This window comes from Chiloscyllium plagiosum, chromosome 12, assembly GCF_004010195.1.
Source record: "Chiloscyllium plagiosum isolate BGI_BamShark_2017 chromosome 12, ASM401019v2, whole genome shotgun sequence".
Classification (NCBI taxonomy): Eukaryota; Metazoa; Chordata; class Chondrichthyes; order Orectolobiformes; family Hemiscylliidae; genus Chiloscyllium; species Chiloscyllium plagiosum.
The window spans coordinates 46,323,215-46,344,775 of NC_057721.1; the positions used below are offsets into that span (position 1 = coordinate 46,323,215).

At 40.2% G+C, this 21,561-nt stretch overlaps 1 protein-coding gene across 1 annotated transcript in view; it reads left to right on the forward strand.

Annotated features, from left to right (window-relative positions):
- tbx15 (T-box transcription factor 15) overlaps positions 1-21,561 on the forward strand; it is a 101,605-nt gene that overhangs the window by 55,691 nt on the left and 24,353 nt on the right. The window contains exon 6 of the mRNA XM_043700961.1: positions 3,166-3,230. Within this exon, the coding sequence (XP_043556896.1) occupies positions 3,166-3,230 (65 nt within the window). The remainder of the gene's footprint in view (positions 1-3,165; positions 3,231-21,561) is intronic.

A 21,561-nucleotide genomic window follows, 5' to 3' on the forward strand; every position in this document is an offset into this window, starting at 1 on the left:
AATATTCCGCTCGACTTTACTGGAACTCCTGGCTCTTAAATAAATGACTGAACGAGTAAACAAACATATATAGACGGATTTCCATGACGGGTTTTTACAGAAGACGATTCTGAACCGCTGCATCGAAATCAGACATGTTTTGCTAGAATTTAATAACCACCAAGAAGCAGCTCTGCACGATTAAAGCAAAATAACGGCTGCGATAGGAGTGGAGGAATTTCGCTCGCAGCTGTACTGTCGGAGATTCTTCCCTTCCCCCTCAGTTCATTCCCTTGATATTTTCCCAACCTTTCCCACTTGCTTGTCACAGGCCGCAGTTTTCTCCTCATTCTTGGTTCGCCTGTGTAAAACCGGGCTGGGCATATTTGCATATGAATGGCTAACTACTATCACAACTTTATCGTGGTACACAGCGAACAGCTATTTATAATCAGAAACAACAACAGAAATTGTTGGAAAAGCTCAAAGGGTCTGGCAGCATCTATGGTGATCTGCAGTTCTTTCGGTTTTGTCAACTATTTGTAATTATTTGAATGCTTATGTCATTAATTTCAAATCATATCTTTGGCAAATTAAATAAAACGCACCTTGTGAATCCCTGGAATGGACAGACACCGTCGGGACAACTAAATATTTGAAGACCCTTACTAGCACCTGAATACAAGAAGCAAGATTGTTTCAATTATTTCCCCGCAAATTGAATACGATAAAGATAAAGCTGGCTATTGAAGGAGTCGGAGAGTAATACTGGTTGGGTTGAGCTGTTTCTGTACATTATCAGATTGCGGTTCAAGCTTTCTTTAAAAATAATCACATTATTTTAACTAATTTAAACATGTATACAAGCATTGGTTCCTCCTGGGGAAAATGGTTGGTAAATAGTCTCAAGCTTTAATTATTTTTATTCTGACCAAAAGATTAAGTATTTTTGAATGATGTAGCATTATTTAAATCTTCTGAATTTGTGATATATTTCCAAGAGTAAGGAATTTGGAGAAATTAGGACTGTTCCCTTGGCTATGGGATTTGACTGAAGTTTTCAAAGTCATGAGGGGTCTGTCCAGAATAGATATGAAGAAACTGTTCCCGCTGGTGAAGGCATGGGAAAGACATGGGTTCAAAGAAAAAAGAAGCAGAAACGCCTGCAATATCTCTGCTCAGACTTTTCTGGGCGTTTGACTGAATTGGCAGATGTCTTTCAGTTTCACCAGGCTGCAGCTATCTCCCGGAACCTGTTCACATTCCCCAAGAGGTTTAGCTTACGTGCTGCTCTGGTCGCCACGCTATAGGGAGGGTGCAGAGGAGATTCACTAGGATGTTCCCTGAGATGGGGCGCTGTAGCTATGAAGAGAGACTGGATAAACTAGCGTTGTTTTCTTTGGAGCAGAGAAAGTTGAGAGGGGTCCTGCTTGAGGTGAATGAGATTGAGGGACAGGGTGGAGAGGAAGCAGCTGAATTGAAGGGTCAGTAACAAGGCGGTATTATTTGAAGCAGAAGGGCAGAAGACTTGGAAATATTTGAAGTTTTTTTTAAACCCAGTGGGTGTTGGAATCTGGAATGCCTTGCGTGGGAGCGCAGTAGAGACTAGAAACCTCACAACCCTTAAAATAAAATACTTGGACGAGAGCTTGAAATGTTATAACATTCAATGCTATGGGCCAAGTGTTGGAAATTGGGATTGGTGTAGATGATAGGATTTTTTTTTCTGTTGGTGCAGACTCGTTAGGCCAAATGGCCTCTTCCGCTCTGCATAAACCAAAGGAGAGCGTCTTCAGGCAGCGAGCAATTCGGGTCTGGCTGAGTGTGTGATGAAGTCAAATTCAATTCAAGCGTCCGACCAGGAATTAGAAAGTTCCCAACAAGAGGAGTGTGAAGTGTTATTGGGAGAGGCGGAGGATGGCAGTCAGTGGATTGCCCATTGGAATGCCCGTGCAGACACGATGGGCTGAGTGGCCTCTTCTGCGGCAGAACAATTGTGCGGCTCTGTGATTGGCTGCAAAGGGAAGCGCCACCTTTCCCATTACAATTCTGGAGTCTCCACCAAGTCTCCCGAGAGGATTTCCCTGCCGCGGTTCAACAATATAAACAGCATCCGCGAGGGCCATGAATCGATGGCCTTCAGGAGTAATAATTGTTTTTAGTTGCTGGTTGGATACACTTTGCCTTCAAATCACAGTCTTCAGCTTCGCTTCCAACCCGGTCTTCTGAATTTAGAGAGATGTTCGATATCTTCTTATCAAAGCCCGGTTAATGGTTTATATTTTTGAGTCCTTGACGTGGTTAGATTCTCAACATGTTCATGCGGGAAGTCGAAGGGCGTTTTGAGCAAGATTGAGAGAAAGTGTGACAGCAGACTTCAGTTAGACAACAGAGCAGGTTGAATCGAGCGGAGTGCGCTGTCTCCTCTCCAGGTTCCTTCTACATTCCTGGACTTTGCGAGTGAGACGCTTTTTAAACCGAAACTTCGCCGGTCAGCAATACATACACTCGACACCAGAACTTGGCGTGGATTTCTGGGTTACACAGCGTCTGACTGTTCAGTGCTCAGATTATTCCCTCAACACTGGGGCTAGTTCACAGAACATTCAGTTATAGAAACTGGGTGCATTTGATAGCTGATCTTCTATGCAATCTTCATTTAATGTAAATCAAAATCTACAAACCGGGAATCTGTTAAAAAGCGTTCCGGTTGTGAATGTTTGAAAGACATGCTCCAGGACTTCCCATCCCATTCCAAAATGCTACAGACCAACCGCCCAACTACAGAACAATTTAGAAACTCGAAATATTTGCGACACTATTTCGAAGCTTTTAATTGGTGTAAGTGAAAGACACCGAAAACTCCCCTTGAGTTTTTGTACATTTATTTTTGTTTGTCTTTACTGAAACAGTCTTGACTCCGTCAACTCCTTTGTATTCCGGATTAGTTACATAACTGCATCATTTGTAAAGGGATACATTCCTAATTCTACTGCCTCAGTTGTTAGTTAATGAGACGTTGATTTGGGAGGTAATTTCATTTTCGAACGAAGTTTGTGTATATCCAATGCAATGCAATTTCTGTTCTTACCTAGAGACCCGGGACAGTGTCATCTTGACAAGCGCCCGCGACCCACTCTGATCTGGCCGAGTTTTTACAAGTCAACTTGTTTCTTTATTTCCCAGATTACAAGGCTGAAGATCGACAGAAATCCGTTTGCCAAAGGATTCCGAGACTCTGGCAGAAACAGGTGAGGAGTCACTGTCTAAAACACACACACACAGACACACACAAGAATAAACAATTCAACACAGCCGAGACCAGCGTGGAATTATAAACATGCTGAGTGTATGTTAACTTTACAATGTATACAATGTCCGTACACTATAAGCGATGGTCAAGCATCTTAAATATTAAAGAGGTTTTCAGGCGTTAAGCAGCAGCTTTCGAAATAACCCAGTTCACAATTTTGTCGCCCCACCCCTTTCCATTTACTGTATGACCCTAGGTATCTGTCCACTACAATAGTCGATTTATCGCAGGGATTGCGATAATTGGGTGTTTTACAATGGTTTATTTTCTTAATACACACTGACGGAATCTTTACCCGTGACATTGTAGTATTACCAGTGACACTGAGGGACTCTTTGGACAGAGAGCTATTTCAGACTGCAGAACCAGTGTCCCTTCCATTTGCCTCTGCAAAGAGGTTTCAGGTAGGCATGAAAGCAGGATAAATCAAGAGTCACATCTCAGCTTTGCAACACTCACCTTAATAAGCACCAAGTACAGTTGATATGGTTTGGCAGTGGGTATATTGTCAGAGTTGGGTGCAATGTCACAGTTACTCGGCAATCTAGCACCTCATGAAGAAACGGTTGGACTTTTTAACACGAGGAGAAAGCGGAGGTTCCCACCCCCGGAGCCGGGAGGAGCAGCTCTTGTATCCAAGAGCACAGGAGCTCCTTGGTCACAGTGCCGTCGGCAGCAACTGGCGGCGAGCAATGTAACCAGGGCAGCTCCATCAGTGGGGGTGGTGGGGGGGGGGAGCTATTAACTACTGCAAATTACAGGCAAGAGCGTTTCCCTGGAAAATTAAGAAATAAATGGAAAACAATCACCTTTTTTTTTAAAAAGTAAACTTTGCTCCAGTTTGGAGTCTTGCGCGAACAAGTCCAATTTCAAACCGACAAGACAAGAACATGTCAAAGCCATCAGTATCTGATTTCTCCCATTTCCCACCGATATGTTACGTCTCCACTTCTCCAGGGTAATTAGAGATGGGCATGAAGGAAGAACAATTGAAAAACTGCTCGTCCTTACACACAACAAAAAACGGAAATGCTGTAAATACAGATTGAAAACCATTGACTTGACCTGTTACCTGTTTCCCTCTCCTCAGAGGCTGCCTGATCTTCCAGAATACTTCCAGCATTTCCTGCTTTTATTTCTGTTTTTCAGCATATGCAGAATTTAGGTTTTGTATCAGGCACCACACTGTCTTAATGATAGCAAATCGACCTCGCTAGTTTGTCAGACTACTTGTCTGATACCCAAAATTGGACAATTAGGATTTTTTCTTATTTGAAAGGCTGAAGTCATTGTCCTCAGAGGCTGCTAGAAACCCCATTCCATGTCACTGACTCCACAGCTCTTAATTTGGGGACAGTGTGATCAAGGGTCAGATTAAGTGCTAAATTTGACAGAGTTGAGTACCTGTTCACATATCCAAGCCATCACTAAGTATACATAATTTTGACTCTATAATATTATGCAACCAATTCCCTCCTATTGCTCCATCTCAGCACATCTGCTACTGAAATTCCTATTTAGGTCTTTACCACCTCAAACCCGGATTATTTCAATACAATCATGGCTGTCATCCCATTTTTAACCTCCCATAATTTTGACCTCATGCAAAACTTTGTTGCCCTTCTCCTAACTCACAGCAAGTTCCAATCATCTATCAATCATGTGTCCGTCAACTTGCATTGGTTCCTGCTATAAGCCGTAGGGCAATTTTAAAGTGTCTGTTCTTGCTTATAGACCCTTCCATGGTCTTGTTGCTCCCTGTCTGTGTAAACCCATCCAACGTCACAGCCTTAGAGATATCTACCTTCTTCCAATTCTAGACTCTTGCATACTCTAATTTTAATTGTTCCACCATTTACCTCTTAGGTGCCAAAACCCAAAGATCTGCAATTGTTTCCTGAGGCATCTTTGTCTCTTCATCTCTTCTCTCATTTAAAATCCTCTTTCACTACCTATTTGCTCATCTGCCCTGATTTCTCCTTAATTGGCTCATTAAAAAATAATATTTGCTAATGCCCCTATGAAGTGCCTTTAGACATATTCTGACTGAAAACATTATCTAAAAGCATGATCTAAGTGTGAGTTATTATTAGTGTTATGCTCCTCTTTTGAATGAATGCTAATTTAGAAATACTTTAAATTGGCATGAAAACTTTGGAACAGGTTGTTATTTTGAATTTTTCTTGTAGCAATTATTATTCTATTAATGTTGCTGCACTTTTAAAATATTAAATTAAAATAAAATGCTATAAAGTCCTTAATTCATGCAATGTCTAGAGTGCAGGACAAGGCCATTCAGCCCATCGAGTCTGCACTGGCCTTATGAAGACCACCGAGCCCCAGGTCCCGCTCTATCCTTATAACCCTGCATTTATTATGGCTAACCCAACTAGCCTGCACATCCCTGGGCACCATGGCCAACCACCTAACATGCGTATCTTTTGGACTGTGGGAGGACACTAGAGCACCTGGTTGAAAAGCTTGCAGACATAGGGAGAACATATAAACTCCATACAGACATATAGAAGTGTAAAAACTCTACAGTGCAAAAAAAAGGCCATTCAGCCCATTGCCCAAGGATAGAATAAAACCTGGGTCTCTGGTGCTGTAAGGCAGCAATGAGTCAGCATCCGTCCCATTCCTCTCAATATGTAGAATTGTGACACTAATGTGCAGTCAGAAATAATGCTGCTCACCCTGAAAGTTAACTATGAACTTTTAAATGGCATTAGAATGCACTTTGCCTCAAATTAGTTTGAACTGGTTTGTTCCAGTGCAATGCCTTATACAGGGCAATTGTAGCATATGTGAGCAGGGAAATAAGCAGTGAAGCAATCAGACTGAAGAATCTTCATTGAGGCATAAAGCATCCATATGTGGAAATAATGGAACACATTATTTATGTTACAATACAGAAAGAAAAACATAGTTTAGGAAATAGCGATGAAATTGAGAGGAAAAGAACAAAACAAATAGAACATCCAAACAAAATTAATTATATGTTTTCATTTAAAACTTCTTCAATATTAACTTCTGATGAAATGAAAAATCCACATTTGTAAAAGGAAAATCAGTGCCTGGGAGGTTGTTTAACAATGTTGATGACTTATTAAACAATCAACAGTGCATTTCACATCCATGTATAAACTGTATCTTTCAGATTTTTTAAATGATGATCTAATGGACAAGTACAAAATATTTACTCCTTTGTAGTTCTGCTATGATTTCTAAAACTGAGTCTATAGACAAAGATTGCAGCAGCAGCACATTTAGCAACTTCTAAATTTCCACTATTATCTGTGCATAAACAGATGTCAGAAATTGCATTATTTACTCTGTAATAATGGTGACCATTGGGAAAGGGAGAACTAGGAAAAATAAAAAAAAAAGTAGTGGAGAGGTTCCTTTGAAAACAAGATGTAGTCATAACTAGTAAATGAACTGCTTGGTTCAAAGAGTTCCATTGGGCTCGCTAAATGCTGCTAATCGTGGTGGTGCACAATGGGTGGGACAAGGAAAACTCAACATAAAAAGGAGAGTTATGCAAATAGGAAAAAATGAAAGTTGGCAGAATCATTGAATTAGAGCTGGAAAAGTCTGCAGAAGGATCAAAAACAAGGTTGAGGATTTTGTTCATTCATGATGACATAGGAAAGATGGCGATGCTGGGTATGTGATGCTTTGTATAGGTGATGGTTTAGGCAGGTATAATTGTAGATGATTGAATCATGATTGTCAGCTAGATGGGCATTTGAAACATTGTGCCTTAATTTGTGGATGGATTAAGATGTAGATTAAGATTTCTAAGAAAATGAATGATGAGGACAAACCAAGATTGGTAATATTGACAAAAGTACAATAAACTGGGCAAAGATATAGATTAGAAAGTAAAAATAATTTCAAGGGCAAGTAGCTGTTAAAATTTTGAAACTCTTCAAACCCTGATGCAACTTTTGACTATTAGAGTCATAGAGATGTACAGCACAGAAACAGACCCTGTAGTCCAACTCATCCATGCCGACCAGATATCCTAAATTATGTGAAGGTGAGGACTGCAGGTGCTGGAGATAAGAGTCGAGAATATGCTGCTGGAAAAGCACAGCAGGTCATGCAGCATCTGAGGAGTAGGAGAGTGCTTTTCTTGAACCACACTCTTAACAGATATCCTAAACTATCCCAGTCCCATTTGCCAGTACTTGACCCATATTTCTCTTAATCCTTCCTATTCATATACCCATCCAGATGCCTTTTAAATGTTGTAATTGTACCAGTCTCCATCACATCCCCAGGCATCTCCACCCTCTGCATGAAAAAAGTTGCCTCTTAGGTTTCTTTTAATCTTTCACCTCTTGCACTAAATCTATGCCCTCTAGTTCTGGACTCCCCTACTCCAAGGAAAGGACCTTTTCTATTTACCATATCCATGCCACTTATGATTTTATAAACCTTTATAAACTCCTTTGCCACTGACCGCTCCAGGGAAAACAGCCCCAGCCTGTTAAGCCTCTCCCTAATGTTCAAATCTTCCAATCTGGCAACATCCTTGTAGATCTTTTCTGAACCCTTTCAAGTTTCACAACATCCTTCCCATAGAAGGGAGACCAGAATTGCACGAAGTATTCCAAAAGTGGCCTAACCAATGCTCTGTACAGCTGCAACATGACCTTCCAACTCCCATACTCAATGCTCTGGCCAATAAAGAGCAGCATGCCAAGGGCCTTCTTCACTATCCTACCTACCTGAAGGTAGTTCCACTTTCTAGGAACTACGAACCTGCACTCCAAGGTCTCTTTGTTCAGCAACACTCCCCAGGACCTTACCATTAAGTGTCTAAGTCCTGCTCTGATTTGCCATTCCAAAATTCAGCACCTCACATTTATCTAAATTAAGCTCCATCTGTCACTCCTCAGCTCATTGGCCCATCTGATCAAGATCCCATTGTACTCTGAGGTAACCTTCTTCACTGTCCACCATACTTCCATTTTGGTGACATCTGCAAAGTTACTATCATTACCTCCTACATTCACATTCAAATCATTTATATAAGTGATGAAAAGCGGTGGACTCAGCACTGACCCTTGTGGCACTTCACTGGTCACAGGCCTTCGATCTGAAAAGCAACCCTCTACCACCACCCTCTGATTCTACCTTTCAGCCAGTTCTGTATTCAAATGGCTAGTTCTCCCTGTATTCCATGTGATCCAACCTTGCTAACCAGTCTACCATCAGAAACCTTGTCGAATGCCTTACTGAAGTCCATATACATCACATCCACTACTCTTTCCTCATCACTCCTCTTCATTACTTCTACAAAAAACTCAATCAAGTTTCTATTGGGATTGGCTGATGATATGAAAAACTAGGATGTACGACTGATGGCTGAAAGTAAAAAGGTTAGTTTTGTTTAATTTGAATGAAACCTTGGAACATTTAAGCTCACTTAAGTTGTAATGTTGAACAGGTGATCCAAGACCAAAACAACAGATGTTGAAATGATGGTGAAAGTGTAAAAGTGGAGTTGCATATACCTGAAAGCTTACAATATGCATCTGGACATTAGTGCAAGGAATGACATGTATGTTGTGAAGAAAAGACAACTGAGGATGGACCTCTGCAACACATAGACAATGGTGCAGGAGTAGGCCATTCTGCCCTTCGAGCCAACACCACCATTCATTATGATCATGGCTGATCATCCTTAATCAGTATCCTGTTCCTGCCTTATCCCCATAACCCTTAAGTCCACTATCCTTAAGAGCTCTATCCAACTCTTTCTTGAAAGTAGCCAGAGACTTGGCCTTCACAGCCTCCTGGGACAGAGCATTCCATACACCCACCACTCTATGGGTGAAGTAGTTTCTCCTCAACTCTGTTCTAAATGGTCTACCCCTTATTTTTAAGCTGTGTCCTCTGGTTTGGGACTCACCTATCAGCAGAAACACGCTTCCTGCCTCTACAGTATCCAATCCTTTAATAATCTTATATGTCTCAATCAGATCCCCTCTCAGCCTTCTAAACTCAAGCGTATACAAGCCCAGTCGCTCCAATCTTTCAGCGTAAGATAGTCCTGCCATTCTGGGAATTGACCTCGTGAACCTACGCTGCACTCCCTCAATAGCCAGAATGTCTTTCCTCAAATTTGAGACCAAAACTGCGCACAAAAATCCAGGTGCGGTCTCACCAGGGTCCTGTACAGCTGCAGAAGAACCTCTTTGCTTCTATATTCAATTCCTCTTGTTATGAAGGCCAGCATGCTATTAGCCTTCTTCACTACCTGCTGTACCTGCATGCTTGCTTTCATTGACTAATGTACAAGAACACCTAGATCTCGTTGTACTGCCTCTTTACCTAACTTGCCTCCATTTAGGTAGTAATCTACCTTCCTGTTCTTGCCACCAAAGTGGTTAACCACATATTTATCCATATTAAACTGCATCTGCCATGCATCCATCCACTCACTTAGCCTGTCCAGGTCACCCAGTATTCTCCTAACATCCTCGTCACATTTTACCCTGCCACTCAGCTTTGTGTCATCAGCAAATTTGCTAATATTACTTTTAATACCTTCATCTATATCATTAATGTACATTGTAAAAAGCCGTGGTCCCAGCACTGATCCCTGCGGCACACCACTGTCACCGCCTGCCATTCTGAAAGGGAGCCGTTTATCACTACTTTTTGTTTCCTGTCAGCCAACCAATTTTCAATCCATGTCAGTATTTTGCCCCTAATACCATGTGCCCTAATTTTGCTCACTAACCTCCTATGTGGGACTTTATCAAAGGCTTTCTGAAAGTCCAGGTATACTACATCCACTGGATCTCCCTTGTCCATCTTCAGAGTTACATCCTCAAAAAATTCCAGAAGATTAGTCAAGCATGATTTCCCCTTTATAAATCAATGCTGACTTTGACCTATCCTGTTACTGCTATCCAGATGTGTTGTAATTTCGTCCTTTATAATTGACTTCAGCATTTTTCCCACCACTGAGGTCAGACTAACTAGTCTACAATTCTCTGTTTTCTCTCTCCCTCCTTTCTTAAAAAGTGGGACAACATTAGCTACCCTCCAATCCACAGGAACTGATCCTGAATGTATAGAACATTGGAAAATGATCACCAATGCATCCATGATTTCTAGAGGAAATCCACATAGAGGAAATGGCAAAGAAAGAGGGCATAAAGCTATTTAACACAAAGCCTTGCAACTGAAACAAGTAGAGCTGTCATTAAACAGTGTCACAGAGATAGGTGTCAGTAAAGAGATACTGGAGGATGGTGAACTATTGTTGAAATGCAGAAAGTTCAAGAAGAATGCAAATTGATAGGAGGTCACAGTAGCTATCATTTACGACTGTTCCTAGATAGTGCAGTGCAGTGCCCAGATAGACATCATAGTAAAACATTTTGAGCAAGAGCTGTCGGAAGGAATGGCAGCATGGTTATGAGGTAACAATTTATTTTTGGAACATGAAAATGCTACAAAAGGACAGACTGAAAAACTTGAGGTGTGTTGCAGAGGGGAATAACCATAGCAGGGCTGAAAGGTCTAGCATGCACTAAGGAAAAACAGCACAAGTACAGGATAGGAAAGATGTAACAAGTCGGTTAGGAGCTCTGTGACTGAGAAAGGATTCCAAGCAGATGGAAGACTTCATTAAATTGATTCCCAAAGATGACCGAGAAACTGCAGAATGAGAACATTGAGAGTTCAGTTCAATGGAAGAGAAAAGGATGATGGGTGTGGGAGAGGGTGTTCTACAAACTTGGAGAGATCTGAGCAGTCATTACAGCTTTAAAAATAACACACCTTTTCAAAAGATGGGTAATTCTGGGCTGAAAAGCCATTCTCATCTACCCAAGAACATTTAATGACAATTGTTGGCCTCATTAAAAGGTGTGCAGAGTGACATTGCACTGAACTAGAGTTATGTGAAAGTTAGGAGTGGCTGATTCCCTATTCTGAAGAATATTAATGAATCACTTAGAGTTTTGTAGTAATTCTGCAATTTGCATGACAGCCCATGTTTAATCAGATAATGAAATTCAACTTCACAATTTGCCATGATGGAATTGGATTGGATTGGCACCGCCACTTTATATAGGGCATGAAAGAGCTTGGGCTGATTAGACTAAGTCTGCTGAAGGCAAAGAATTTCACTTATTTTAAGCTGCTTTTCAGGTTTGATTTCTGAATATTTTGGGCAAGAAGAATGAGACATGGTAAACTCTAAGATAATCCAGTGAAATTCAGTAGTGACCATCAAGGCAATTGCTCAAAATCTGATTGGGCAGAGATTGGTTTTGAAATGAAGATACTAACAGATGGGAAATCTTTTCTGGTCTGGGGTGGTGTGATCATTGAAATCACACAGTTGTGGAGTAGTCTGTTATACTATTGACAAAAAAGTGAAAAAGGTATTCTTCGGTAAGATGTTGCTATTAATGGATGCAAGCATTTTGAGACATCTGCTGGATGTCAACAGTGCAAATTATTTCTCTTTTCTACAACTGGAACATTATGCATTCTGTTTAAGATGCCTGCTGGCTTATTTATAATAAATATTTAAAAGTGATATATATTTATTATAGAATCTCTACAGTGTGGAAGCAGGCCATTCCGCCACCGAATCCACACAGACCCTCCAAACAGCGCTGAACTCAGACCTACCCTCCTACCCTATTCCTGTAACCCTACATTTTTCATGGCTAATCTCCCTTGCCTGCACATTATGAGCAATCCACCTAACCTGCATATCTTTGGACGATGGGAGGAAACTGGAGCAACCAGAAAAAAACCTACGCAGTCACGGGGAGAATGTGCAATCACCACACAGACAGTCACTTGAGTGTGGAATTGAACCTGGGTTCCAGGTGCTGTGACGCAGCAGTGCTAACCACTGAGCCACTATGCCACCCACTTACATCCTTTTACACTGCTTTGCTTGAGCTAAACTTGACACACTGACATTTAAATGGCAAACAAACCTTCAAAGTTAATGCAGATCTTTTAGCTCTTGGTGAACATTTGAAACTTATGATGCAGCTACTAATCTGAATCTGGTAGCTACAGTTTAAGTTCTGAACAGGTATAAACATGTTTGCATTAATTAACTAGAACAGTTGTAGTCTTGCCTCGGAGAGTGCTACACACTTGATATAAATGTACATAGTACTTTCCCCACCAGCTAAAATTAGAAATAGTTTGAAGCACAAAGGAGAGATTCCTCACTGTTGAAATATTTAAATTGAGTGTGTCTGCATATTTCCATGGGAATGGTCATCTGCACATTTTGGAAGTCATATTTAACCACGCACTGACGACTTTTCACGTGATGTCAAATCACAGTGATGTCAGATAAGTCCCCTCCAACTTTCTTCACCGTGCTTTGAGTCAGGTTGGATCTGGATTTCTGTTTTATATTGCCAGTTTAATGTTGGTGTGATATGCTGAAATTGTTTTGAAGATATTAGATTTCCACATTAAAGTGAAAAACAGAGATCACCTGGAATCTCCAATGAAATATTCAGAAGGCTGAAACTATTGTTTTTTTTTTGTCTTCATTCCAAATCTGTTCCCTAATTTGCAAGTTTGGTGTCATATTTAACCCTAAGATAAGAGCCTAACCACATATTCACGCCACAAATAAGATCACCAGTGTTCAGTCTTATAACACCATCTAACTTTACCCCTATCTTATCTCGCTGCTTTAAAACAAACCCACGTGAAAACCTTTTTTACCTCTAGTCATGACCACCACAACAGATTGCTGACCTGCTTTCCATACCTCACCCTCTACAAACTTGCAGTAATCTCAAATTTTACTGTCTCTTAATTTGCCATGAGGTTCATTCATCTCTCATTCCTTACTGATCTTCTTCAGTTCAATCAGTCTTGATTGTAAACTTCTTGTCCTTGTTTTCAAATCTCTCATGGTCTCGTCCAACCTACCTCCACAATCTCCTACAACCACACAAACCTCCAAGGTGACTGAATTCCTCCAACTCTGGTCTTTATGCATCCCCAGCTTTAATTGTTCCACTATTGGTGGCAATACCTTTAGTTGCCTCAACACCAAGTGCTAGAAACCACTCTCTAAACATCTCTGTCTCTCTATTTCATTTTCCTCCTTTAAGGCATTCATTTTAAAATCCACTTCTTTTGCCAATCTTTTGATCAACTGACCTAATATCTTCTTACGTGGCTCAGTGCAATACTTTGTTTTATAATACTCACGTGACCAGGAGTAATATTATTTTTATTATGTTAGGGGTGCTATGTCATTAGAAATTGATGTTGTTATTTTTTCTTAGAACATTCTTAGAATGTTTTGAAATTGCTGCTTTCAGAATTCAATTTATAGAGCAGCTAGTATGAAACCAGGTTAGGTGAGAATAGTTCATCAAGATGATTGCACAGCTAATCCAGAATATTATGTGCCCCAGATTTACTGCCTAGTTACATGGCAGATTTTTACACACAACTTCAGGACTGTATGCATTTGTACATATTCATTTTACCTTCACATACTTTGGCTTGTATGTTTAATTTTTTTTTGCTGAAATTCATCAGCTTTTTATATTTAATTATAAACTTTAAGCAGAATGGAATAAAAATGAAATTTCAATGTTGTTCCTAACTATCTTAACCAGCTCATCTCAAAATAGAATCTTGGTAATCCTGCTTCCTTTTTTATGCATTTCTGTATCTTAGAGCCACAATGGCTGAACTTCCAAAACGAATCTATAGTTCTTTGCAGAAAATTCATTTGTGTCACTCAGTAAAAGTAACCCCATTTTCTTTTAGCATTAATACCATATTGGGTACACTATCTGATTTGTGTTTGTCCATAGCTAGTTGCTAACAACTGAGTTACAATCGTGAAATATAGTTCCAGATGTCCTGCAGCATTGTACAAGCATTTGAGGACTGTCCAGATGTGGTTAAAAGAAAATTGTACAGAAGTTTTCAATTTTTTTTGAATTTAGAAATCTTTTGCTTATATTGTTCTGCCATAATAATTGTGATAGAAACCTTTTCCTAATCTACTGTGCAGGGATACATTCTAATGTGTTGAAAGCTCTTTGAAATAACCGGTAACAAATGTACCAATATATTTTTCTAGCAATACAGAGATGTCTGAGAAAATGGTTTAACTGTTTCGTATAATTAAAAACCGAGTAATTGATATGTACAGAATATTACTAACATACAGGCAGGTATTAATCTAGTACTGATCAAATGATGCCTATGCCAGATATTGTGCCATATTGCAAATGATATTCTATGTCTTAAAAACAGGATTTTTAAAATAGCTGGTGCTCAAATTAAATCTTGTTGGCTAAATGAATGTATTCAGTCAATAGTGCTGAATGGCTGGGGTTAGTGGGGAGATCATGAATATCACCTTTTTCCTCAATAATATGTGTTCTTACTCTCAGACATTTATGGATCCAAATTGATTGCATGAACCAATGTTCACCTAAATCTGAATTGTATTTTAATTCATTCATTGGATGTGGCTTTGCTGATTGGGCTAGCATTTATTAACCATCCTAATTGTCCTCATGAAGGCTGTCTTTTTGAACTGTTATAGTCCATTTGGTGTAGGTATATCCACAATGCTGTTAGGGAAGGCACACTAGGACTTCTACTCAGCAACAGTGAAGGAATGTCATTATTTTTCCAAATCAGGATAGTGGGTGACTTGGAGAGGAACTTAGTTTGTGGTCCCCATGTATTTGTTGCCCTTGCCCTTCCAGATGGTAGTGGTCATGAATTTGGAAGGTGATATATAAGGAGACTGGATGAATTACTGCAGTGCATCTTGTAGATGGTGCACACTGTTGTTACTGTGCATCGATGTTGGAAGGTATGGTATGAATGTTTGTGGATGTAGTACCAATCAATTGGGCTACTTTGTCCTGGATGGTGTTCGACTTCTTGAGTATTGTGTAACTGAACATATCCAGGTTAGTGGGGAGTACTCCATCACAATCCTGACTTGTGCTCTGTAGATAGTGGACACGTTTTGAGGAGTTAGGAGGTGAGATACTTGCTACAGGATTCCTAGCCTTTGGCCTGCTATTGTAGCCATTGTATTTATATGGTTAATCCAGTTCAATTTCAGATCAATCGTAACCCCTGGGATGTTGACCATGGGTAATAGTAATGCAATTGAATGTCGAGAGGTGTGGTTGAATTCTCTCTTTTTGGAAATGATCATTATTTTGCACTTGTTTAGTATGAATGTTACTTGCCACTTGTCAATCTAAGTCTGGATGTTATCCAAGTCTTTGTGCAGTTGTCAACAGATTGCTTCTACATCTAAGGAGTCATGCCTAATGCTGAACATTGTGCAATCATAATGAACATTCCCACTTCTGACCTTATGATGGAGGGAAGATCACTGATCATTAGAATAACAAAGTATCAGGTGGATAGTTAATATGAAAACAATGACAGAAAATGCTCCCAATTCAAAAGAGGAAGGCAAATATCATTAAATGAAACTTGCTTCAAGCCAAGCCTGCAGTTGAAATATTGAAATAATATCCAATATCTTCATGATTAATGTGGAAAATTTCCAGGACTCTTCCAATTTTCTGACCATGAAATGAAAAAAATTGATTTGTTGCATAAATCAAAGTTTTATGCTTTGGAGAACTTGCGTATTTGTGCATTCAAAATCCAGATCATTCAGAGTTACTACTGTCATCCAGCACTGTTATTGTGTTCATTTAAAATTTTGAGATTGTGACACTAAAGTTTTGCTCACTACTTGCTCATGGGAGTTGGTTTAGCTCCGTTGGCTGGATCATTGTTTTTCAGAGCAGTGTGATACCAACAGCCTAGGTTCAATTCCTATCACTGGTTTGAGGTTACCATGAAGGGCTCTCCTTCTCAACCTCTTTACTTGAGGGCAGCCCCTATGGTCTGGTAAGACTATGATGACAAAACAACTAACTCATTCATTTTCTTCAATCCTTGGAAAATGTTTGCTAAGTTCTTGAAATAAATTATTTGGTTCAAAAGTAAAAAGCAATCAATTTTAGAAAATATGTAATGGTGCCAACTCTATGACCAGATTAAAGATCCTTTCAAAATATGTTACTTTCTAAATCTCGTAAAACAACATTTAAAAAAAAGGTATCTTGCCTCTTCTCAACTGAGAAGGGCTTATGCCCGAAACGTCGATTCTCCTGTTCCTTGGATGCTGCCTGACCTGCTGCGCTTTTCCAGCAACACATTTTCAGCTCTTCTCAACTGAGGGTTGTTTGTAAATTGTTTAGTCTAAATTAAATGTGCTGTTGTGTAGTCTTGAAACAGATGAAGCAATATCTTCATTTAGATTTTAAATGGTCAATATGAGAACTTTTTTTTGGTACTTGAGAACTTTTAGCTCATTTGGAAGGGAATTGGTTTTAGAATTAGTATAAGTGAACTTGCTCCCATCTGAGTTAAATGGTATTGAAATTCATTGAGGTAAATTGTGTTATGGTGTGCAGCTTAATTGACATACACCAGAATAAAACTATTAAAGTGAAATCAATAGATAACAAATTGTTCTAGTGTTAATCATCTATTTTCTTTTATGTGAGTCATAATGAACACAGCCCAAACCCAGAAACAAACAGCTGAATAACTGAGGACAGACGATGATTGACCTCCAACAATCAGCACTATCTTTACACTATCCTTTTTATGTGAGTCTTCATTTTTAAAAATGTTTTTGGCAGTATTGTAATTTATGGAATAACTTTGAGCTTGTAGGGTTTATTTTATTCTGATCTATTTTGCTTTATCTTTCGGGCCATTCTTCTATGTACATGATCAGAAACATGACGTTAGTTCTCGTCACAGAGTCATAGAGCTGTACAGCACGGAACAGACCCTTCGGTCTAACTCATCCATGCCGACCAGATATCCTAATCTGATCAGGTCCCATTTGCTAGCACTTGGTCTATATCTCTCTCAACCCTTCCTAATCATATATCCATCTAGATGCCTTTTAAATGTTATAATTGTACTATCCTCTACTGCTTCCTCTGGCAGCTCATTCCATACATGCACCACCCTCTCCTTGAAAAGGTTGCTGATTAGGTTCCTTTTAAATTTTTCATATCTCACCCTAAACCAATGCCATCTAGTTCTGGACTCCCCCACCCCAAGGAAAGGACCTTGTCTATTTACCCTATCCATTTCCCCTCATAATTTTAGAAATCTCCATAAGGTCACCCCTCAGCCTCTGACACTCCTAAGGAAAACAGCCCCAGCCTATTCAGCCTCTGCCTGTAGCTCAAACCCTCCAACCCTGGCAACATCCTTGTAAATCTTTTTTGAACCCTTTCAAGTTTCACAACATCCTTCCGATAGAAGGGAGACCAGAGTTGCAAACAGTATTCCAAAAGTGGCCCAACCAATGTCCTGTACAACTGCAACATGACATTCTAACTCCCATACGTAATGCTCTGACCAATAAAGGAAAGCATATTAAATGTCGTCTTCACTATCCTATCTATCTGTGACTCAACTTTCACTCCAACCTGCACTCCAAGATCTCTTTTTTCAGTAACACTCCCCAGGACCTTATCATTAAATGTTTAAGTCCTGCTCTGATTTGCCTTTCCAGAATGCAGCACCTCATATTTATTTAAATTAAACTCCATCTGCCATTCCTCAGCTCATTGGCTCATCTGATCAAGATCCCGTTGTAAACTGAGGTAACCTTCTTCACTGTCCACTACACTTCCAATTTTCATGTCATCTGCAAACTTACGAACTATACCTCTTATGTTCACATCCAAATCATTTATATAAATGATGAAAAGCAGTTGAACCAGCACTGATCTTTCTGGCATACCACTGGTCACAGGTCTCCAGTCCTTTCTCTTTTGAAATGTCTGTTGCTAGTTTGAGAACAAAATGATTTGGTACTTATATTTTCATCCACCAAATTATGGCCCCATCACATGTAAGCCTACAAAAGGAATTGTGGCATCTAATTGCCTACAAGCTGCTCATCTATGCTCAACTCTTGTTCCATCAGAATGTGACAGTTTCAGATCTCATCACAGCCCAAACCCAGGAACAAACAGCTGAATAGCTGAGGACAGGCGATGATTAACCTCCAACAATCACCACTATCTTTCTTTCAATACACTATGCATGTATTCAGCCAGTGGCCAGTTCACCCCCTCCCATTCCCCTGGCAACAAGTCCTTCCTTGGTCTCCTCCACTGTCAGAGTGAGGCCAAATGTAAATTAGAGGAACAATACCTGATATTTCACCTGGGTAGCTTACAATATTGAGTCAATATTGACTTCACCGGCTTCAAAATCTCTCCAACCCTCAGCCTTATCCGATGTCCAGTCCTCACCTCTCTTATTTGACTAGACGTGTCCATCTTCCTACTCACCTATCCACTCCACCATTCCCACTGACCAATCACAATAACCCACTACCTGCATCCACTTGTCACCATCCCACTTACCCTTCTCCTACCCCCACCCCCTCCCTCTATTTACTTCTGAGCTCCCCTGTCCCTCATCAGTCCTGAAAAAGGGTTCCTACTCCTCAGATGATGTCTGACCAGCTGTGCTTTTCCAGTCCCACATCTATTGATTCTGGCTTGTAGTATCTACAGTCCTTACTGTCTCTGAGTCACCCTTAATGCCTGTTGGCTGCATTTTTTCCATGGCTTGTCGATACCACACTTGGTCAAATGCTACCTTGATGTCAAGGTCACTTCCTTTCTGCACGTACTGAGAATTCAGCTTTTTTCTTTATGTTTGGACCAAAGCTATAATGAGATCTGAAGCTGTGTGGGTATTGGCTGAACCCAAACTGAGCATTGGTAAGCATTTTAGTGGTGAATAAGTGCTGCTTGCTAGACAGTCACTGACAGCTTCCAACACTGTGCTGATGATGGAGAATGGACTTTGGGCTAGTATTTGACTGCATTTGATTTGTCCTGCTTTGTGTGGACAGGATGTGCTTGGACAAACATCTGCAAAGTTTGGTCGATGTCATTGTTGCAACAGTCCTGGAACACCTTTGCTTACAGCCCAAATACTTCAGTCTTGTCATTTGTGCTGATGTGAAGAGTCATGAGTCAGGGTGTTAGTGGATAGCCCTGTTGCCCTGTACCCATCCTCTGATCCATCCAGGTGGATTAAATGCCGGCAGTACAGTGGTTTGGTACAGAATAGAGAAATCAGCACAGTGGCCAGGATACCAGATGATTCATTGAATATCGTCTCACATCAGCTGAATATTAAAGGAATGGTCACTTTGATGTTGCAATTCATCTTTCAATTTAGATGCAGCACTCTCAAAAACTACATGCATGTAGTCAGTGGCACCTGCCACCACGGCGTGGCATGCTCATCTGGCAAAAGTATGTGCTCGTTGCTCCTGCTTTCCCCCACAGAGAGAGAGAGTTGGGTTACATATTTTCTCTCTTTGCAGGGAGTGTGGCAATCACCTCCCTTCAAACTTCAGTAAATAGTGTGTTATACAGGATGTTCCCTTCTGCAGCTGTGAAAGCTACTGGCCACAGTGCCATTCTGAGCCAATGGCAATGTCTTTCCCCACTTGCAGGTCAAGCCTGCCTGCTATACAATATGATCATGGTTAATCATTCAACTCAGTATCCTGTTGCTGCTTCCTCCCAGACCCTTTGCTTCCTTTAGTCCTTGGAACTACATTGAACTCCTTCTTGAAATCATTCAAAGTTTTGGTCTCAATGATTTTCTTGTTGGAGAATTCCACAGGCTCATCACTCTCTGGGGTGAAGAGATGTCTTTACGTCTCAGTCCTAAATGGCCTAGCGCATATTCTTAGACTGTAACCCCTGGTCATTGGGAACATCCTTCTTGTGTTTAGTTTGTGTGGGATGGTTGAACTAACAACTGAAATTGGTGAGTGGTGAAAATAACCTCTTTTATTCAGCAATCACAGCACAGGTTGGAGGCGATAATAGAATCCCGAAATACAGTTCTTACACGAGCCCCTTTATACACAGTTCTTACATATATTAAAATTCCATTCCTATGGCATTACATTTTTTAACTCTAGTACACAAAGGTTTGAAGGGCTTCTGTCCTGGGAGACAGGAGATGGGTTACAACATGTGCTAAGTGACAGCTCCTTCTCCTGATGGGACGTCTGTCCAGTCTGCTTTCATAATTAGTAAGTGTTAGTCCTTTTGTCTTTTAAGTTAGTAACTATTAGTAAAAACTAAGCTTATATGCTCTAAATAAGTTAAAAATTGTACCATACTTAAAATAGAGGATGTCAAACTGATAACTGCAGCTGGGTTGTGAGATTTATTTACTATTTGCCGGTATGAGTTTCATTCATTCATGCAACTTCATAGAAGCGCTGTTTTGTCAGTTAGTTTTTTAAAGGGACAACGGCTCAGTTAAAAGATATTTAACAGGTCTGTACAGGTCCAGGGGATGATTGGTAAGAGCTGATTAATATTATGTTTCATGGAGATTTGATGGGGTTGGTATTGTTCTGTATGCTGCACTTATTCAGAGGTAAACACTGTTTGTAGCAAGGGCTGGTAAGGTGTGGAAATGCAGTTGTTTTTAAATTTGAATACTACAGAATCGCGGTTTTATGAATGAATGATTGAATGAAACTGTGTAATAGTAAATGACGGGTAGAAGAATGAATGCAGGGGAACCCAGTATTAATGAATATAGTGAGCTGGTGAGTGAGTTAATAAAGATGGTCTATAACACAATATCTCACACCTGTCTAGTCCTACTAGAATTTAGTAGACTTCTATGAGATCTCACCTTCTTCTTCCAAACTCCAGTGAATATAGTCCTAACTGATCCAAGCTCTCTCGATACATAAGTGCTACTATCTCAAGAATCAGTCCTGAAAACTTTTGTTGTATTCCCTGTATAGCCAGAAGATCCTTCTTCAGATAAGGAGACCAAAACTGCACAACGCCCTGTAAAAATGAAACAAGACATCCCTGTTCTTGTACTCAAATCCTCTTGCTATGAAAGCCAACATACCATTTGCCTTTTTGACTGCCTGCTGCACCTGCATGCTTACTTTCAATAACTAGTGTACAAGGACATCCTGGTCTCATTGCATATCCCCTTTCCCAATCTTTTGCTATTCTGATAATAATCTGCCTTCCTGTTTTTGCAACCAAAGTGGATAACCTCACATTTATCCACATTATATTCCATCTGCCATGCATTTGTCCACTCACTCAACTTATCTAAATCACACTGGAGTG